This window comes from Podarcis melisellensis (assembly GCF_964234715.1).
Source record: "Podarcis melisellensis genome assembly, chromosome: 11".
NCBI lineage: Eukaryota > Metazoa > Chordata > Lepidosauria > Squamata > Lacertidae > Podarcis > Podarcis melisellensis.
Genome location: NC_138543.1, coordinates 41050032 through 41056031, shown reverse-complemented (window position 1 = coordinate 41056031; position 6000 = coordinate 41050032). Strand labels below are relative to the sequence as shown.

The following is a 6000-nucleotide window of genomic DNA, read 5'->3' as shown; positions in this document are numbered from 1 at the left end:
AAAACGTCAACTTTCCTAGAAACGGCCTTCAAGTACTAATCACAAACACTAGAGAGTTTTACGAATAATCCCTTCCACGTTGGAAAGGTAAAACATATTTCTGCTTGCCTTGAAACATCAAAAAAAGAGAATTCTTATGCATATCCAGGTATAGTACAGAAACAGTCCATTTTCAAGAACCATGTACATTACATTTTCTAAAAGGCAACAGTTACAGCTTTAAAAAAGTTATGTTCTTCAATTTGATCTGTGCTACATTTCACTTGCAAAGAATTTCAAACCACTTGTTTCGACATATAATACTGATGTCACCACTGTGTGAAATATGCTGCAAGAAAAGTCAACCATTTCTATATATAAAGTTTATCATGTGCCTTTTTCCCTTTGAAAAAAAATATATGCATTTACCTAAGAACTTAAGCTTAATTAATCCCAATTGCACTTCTACTTGATGTTTCAGCAGAAATTCACTGGGGCTGATCAGTTTGCCATGCTGTATTATGTGTTCCAATGTATACCATCCATTTCTTGAAGAGACGTTTTGTTTTAAAGTACAGCTTTTCTTTGGAAGAATTCGGCCCCCACAGGTAGGCAGTCCACAGTTTTTACAATGCTGTTGCTCAAGGTAACCTATTGAATCTTCTCTTGAAAAAGAAACTGACCTTAAGATTTATGTTCACATTAGGAACTGTGCAATTAAGTTAGCCACTCCCAGAAGGATTATCGTACTATGGACAACTATAGCCAACCACGTCAGTCGATTTTCCCGATGCAAAGAGATCATGTAGATGAGTGATGGATACACAAATACAAAGGCCAAGCCGCAAGCTGCTCCAGAGTACCTGAGGAGGGGTGGGGAAACCAAAAGTTTGATCTTAACCTTTTTATAGTGCAACCCTTTAGAAATCTATTCAGAGGTAAATCCCCCTCAGTTTACGGGGGTTTATTCCCATGTAAGTGGGCATAGGATTTCTGCCTTAGAAATTTTATTGTAGGGAAAAAACCCAGCCCTCAGTCCACAATGAGAGGAGAAGCAGTTGAAGTATGGCTAAATATTAAATGGCTGCTATGGGCAGAACAATATAGCAAAATCCTTTCAGTTTCGTCTTATCAGCTGCCCCTATCTTCCCTTGCAGCAGGGGTGAGGAACGTTTTTCAGACAGAGGGCCACATTCACCCCTATGAAATCATCCGAGGGCCAGATGCCAGTGGTGGGCCAAGCCAGAGCCAAAAGTGGGTGGGACAATAAATGTAAAATTGTACCTTTGTACGGTAGGCTAGTTTCGACACAGTCCATTCCAACTAGGAAGAGACATTATCAGAGTTAAGGGACACATTCCAGCCAGGCAAAAACACTCAAGGAGGGAGTGCTGAGCAGGGTCAGTGAGGGGTGTGATTTGGGGAGAGCCGAGGGCAGGCAGAGAGGCCTACAGAAGGAGCAGAGGAAGGGGTGTGTGGTGGGGGTAGGCCACCCCGGGTGTCACCACTGAGGGGGGTGACAAAATGCCAGGCAGCACTCACTGCAGGGCCTGCAGCACACTTGAGCCACGCGGCTCTCCTAGGAGTGACGAGGTGGCTTGGGCGCCCACAGGCTCCGTGCTGCCCCAAACAGTCTGTCCGCTGCCTCCCCCTCAGCTGTAGGGTGGTTGAGTGGGAGGAGGCAGGCAGACTCCTCACAGGCCCTGCAGAGCGTCCTGTCCCGGCCGGCCCTGCCCCAGGTGCCCGATCAGCTTGTCTGCCACTGGCCTAGAGGGTTGCATTTGGCTCCAAGGCCTGCAGTTCCCCACCCCTGCCTTATGCAATTGGAAAAATGTGAAAAGGGCCGCTGGTTTTGAACTGTAACTCTACTTGTGCAAACTCCATTTTATTCAATAGTGATTCTGTAAGGGCTTGGCCAAGATCTAAGGAAATAAGCTACGAAGAACAGGAAGCTCTTGTAACTTGTGTGCATTCAGTTTAGGCACCATCCCCGGAACACAACCCCCACATATGTTCCAGGCTTATTGTACTAGTTTTTGGGAGACTCTCCTCACCTACTCACCTTTTGATGCTAGTGTGCCAACGGGCCACCCCAGTTACATGCAGATTACCATTTAATCACACATCCTACCATATATTTTACTATACGGCTGAAGCAGGTGTGTGGCAAAAGCCCCCTGGCTACTTGGGAGGATGATGCAGCTGACCAAACTATACCAGGGCAAAAGAGTTTCCCTGCTCCAGCTAGTATGGTTGTCTTTACGGGCTTCATGGTAAATCTATTCTATGTGATGGTTGCAATGTGATGCTTCGTCTATGCATGCAGCTGAATTAGGGAGGAATGAGAAAATGGAGTTCTGAGGTGACAGAATGGTCTGTACCATGAGTAGGCAAACTAAGGCCCAGGGGCCGGATCCGGCCCAATTGCCTTTCAAATCCAGCCCGTGGGCTGTCCAGGAATCAGAGTGTTTTTACATGAGTAGAATGTGTGCTTTTATTTAAAATGCATCTCTGGATTATTGGTGGGGCATAGGAATTCGTTCATTTTTTTTTTTCAAAATCAGTCCCCACAAGGTCTGAGGGACAGTGGACCGGCTCCCTGCTGAAAAAGTTTGCTGACCCCTGGACTCTGTCCGACTGCAGGCAGCCGAATCAGGCTTTTGAAAATTACTGCATGTGGAAAGCTCCTTGCAAGTAGAAAGTTAGCACAACAGGGAGTTGGCAAGGACAGAAGCTTCTTCCCTCCCTGCCTCTCTAATGCACTATTTATTTCATGATAAAAAGGTAAAGGTAAAGGTACCCCTGCCCGTACGGGCCAGTCTTGCCAGACTCTGGGGTTGTGCGCCCATCTCACTCAAGAGGCCAGGGGCCAGCGCTGTCCGAAGACACTTCCGGGTCACGTGGCCAGCGTGACATCGCTGCTCTGGCGAGCCAGAGCTGCACACGGAAACGCCGTTTACCTTCCCGCTAGAAAGCGGTCCCTATTTATCTACTTGCACCCGAGGGTGCTTTCGAACTGCTAGGTTGGCAGGCGCTGGGACCGAGCAACGGGAGCGCACCCCGCTGCGGGGATTCGAACCGCCGACCTTTCGATCGGCAAGCCCTAGGCGCTGAGGCTTTTACCCACAGTGCCACCCGCGTGGGAGCATTAAAAGTGGCACCCCCATCCCCCAATGGGCTGAAATTGTACAGTTTACTCTAGTACTTAAAAATTCTGCCTTCTCGTTCTACTGCATTTGTCGACAGGACATGATAATTATTTGTTTTCTTAGGTTTTCCTGAACAAATGCTGACTTTGCCTGCTGCTATTACAAACTTACAATCTGCACTTTGAACAGCAGTCTTTACCTGCCTTCAGGAAGCCATTTGTATGGCATAATGACCAAATGCAAAATACAGGAGTACCTTATGATTCCTCCTATGTTTGGGTAAAACATAGCCATCACAACTCCAACTCCTACCATGGCTATATTCAAAACCAGCACGTGTAGGAAACTGCAAGAGAAGAGGAAAATCAAGTCATCTACATTGTGTGTTGCTGCAAGAACAACATTCTTTACTCGCTTCAGTAAGCTTGTGAAAGTCTTTCCATTTCTATGACTCATATGCTAAAGGCAATTAATTTTACCCGCAACAAGCCTGACATCTACTGAAGCCACCGAGTGCCAGATCCTAAAAAGTTCTCTTGAATGCTTGGACTTGCCAGCTCATTCCCAAATAGGGTATGTATGATTTGGCAATTCTTCTGAAAACAATGTAGCTTGTGGAGTATGCAGCACCCCAAGGGTTCGGTGGTGGGCTTTTTGTTTTGTGTTTTTTTTGAACGCAGGTTTTTTTTATATTAAAAAAAAGCAAAACATGAAAACAATCCCCGCAACTACTCCAAACCCAAAGGCTCTAGAACAGAACTCCCACATGAAAAGCAGTGCTTTCGATCCAGGAAATGATTTGAGCTGAGCAAGCAGACTAATGAGTACCAGAGGAAGAATCTTCGGAAGAGTGGAAAGCATTACACTAAATGCATCTACACAAGCAAATCTTGAGCATTTTTTCTTAGATTAAATAAATGTTTGGCTTTTCAAGGTTCATGACTAGGAACAATGTTCATTAAACTAGATCTCTTATGGTACAAATGGGAAGGTTTATTGTACTCCTCTGAATTCTCTAACTGGAAAGATATATTTTTTTCCTAACTAGAAAGAATTTTCACATTCTCAAAAAGACCAATCTCTGAATGCAAGCAAAGCAATGAACTTGTTTGAAATACTGATTCAAAAACTTCTAAGAAACCTAGAATGACATGTGCTTAAAAATGGTATGTTTTGATATTTAAATAAAAGATAAAAACCTTTATAGATAAAATCTACTAGATTGCTTCGTAAGTCTCTGCAAATTCAGAACATGAGAAACATATCCTTTAAAAACCTTTCCTCCCAAGGTGTTAATTTCACTTTTTTGGAATATTGCAATGTATTAAGACTTAGAAAGAATCAGACTCCCTCCCCTGTTCCCATCTTAAAATGCAAAGGTAGTCTCTGGTTCTTGGGAGGTGGTGTGGGGTGAGTGCAGAGGAAGAGGAGGACATCCTATTGCACTAGCCCTAATCCTTGCAGTAGCGCAACTTTTTAGATAAATACTGCCCCTACACTCCAACCATAGCATCACATCATAGACTGTGACTGCCTCGAGCAACAGATATTGGGTGCCATGTAAGGGTAGCTAATTGTGAGTTACTTATTACAGTACAGTAGGGGACTGGGGCACCTTTAGGATGCCTGGTTATAAGCGTACAGTAGGTAGACCTTAGCATTTAGGTTAGGACATAGAGGAGGAAAAGCTGAGCCCAAGCCATTAAAGCCTCCATACCCATTAGTCTAAGTTGAGTCTGAAGACCATTATGGTGCCTGTAGAGATGCCAAAACATGGCTGTAATATACTCCAGTTATCCCATCCCCATCAGGAAGTACACGCTTAAATTTGGCATCCGATAAAGCTGAAACTTTTGGACAGCTGACAGACCCCACTTAGGAATCAGACCAGGAACAATGTGTTTCTAAACAAAACTAAGTTGTCAGTAATGTGTTACTGAGCAGTGGATAAACTTCTTAATTCTTCCTTAGATATAACTAAGATGGGTTCTGAACTTATTGCCAAATAGGGGTAGTTAAAAAACTGCATTTTCACTCCAAAATTGTAGCTATCTGGTTTTTATACATCTTTTCTGGAGTTCTGTTGCCAGGAGCTATAAAACAGCAGTTTCCACATCTGCAAGTTCTGGGACTTAAAAGAAAACGTTGGTTCTGAATTGCAAAGACTATGAAAATCAGGGCAGACTGTCCTGCAGGAAGTATGCTGGAGTTCAAAGATGAAGATAGGAAAATGTACTAAGGAGTCCATTGCATGACATAACATTGAAGGCAAGCAAATGAAGTCTGAAGATGGGTGAATTGTTTTAAAGCAGACTTGGCAGACGGGGTAGGGTAGGACCAAGGACTGTCCCACACTGAACAGCTTCAGTTTTTGAAAGAGGGAACTTCATCTTATTGTACCAGGGAGGTTTAGATGCCAGTCACTTGACACTCTTAAAGTGTCTGAAGGGTGGCTCAAAAGCAGCCATTGATAATGTTAAATAGGTACCGGATTACCTCTTTTCAATTCCTGCATAACATGATGCAGCTCCTGGGCTGCAGAAGGATTTCAAGTAGGAAGCTGCTATTAGGTAAAGGTAAAGGGAGCCCTGAGCGTTAGGTCCAGTCGCAGACGACTCTGGGGTTGCGGCGCTCATCTCGCTTTACTGGCCGAGGGAGCTTCCGGGTCATGTGGCCAGCATGACTAAGCTGCTTCTGGCGAACCAGAGCAGAGTTTACCTTCCCACCAGAGTGGTACCTATTTATCTACTTGCACTTCATGCTTTCGAACTGCTAGGTTGGCAGGAGCAGGGACCAAGCAACCAAGCAATGGGAGCTCATCCCATTGCGGGGATTCAAACCGTTGACCTTCTGATCAGCAAGCCCTAGGCTC

General features: G+C 44.6%; 1 protein-coding gene across 2 annotated transcripts in view; it reads right to left on the bottom strand.

The window, feature by feature from the left end:
• Nucleotides 1-347: 347 nt before the first annotated feature.
• The window catches only part of SLC38A9 (solute carrier family 38 member 9), a 43764-nt gene continuing 38111 nt past the window's right edge, over nt 348-6000 (bottom strand). For both annotated transcript variants that reach the window (XM_081929794.1, XM_081929793.1), the window contains 2 exons: nt 3385-3474; nt 348-842 (listed from right to left, as the gene is read on the bottom strand). In XM_081929794.1, coding sequence (XP_081785920.1) covers nt 729-842; nt 3385-3474 — 204 coding nt within the window. In that variant the 3' untranslated portion in view covers nt 348-728. The remainder of the gene's footprint in view (nt 843-3384; nt 3475-6000) is intronic.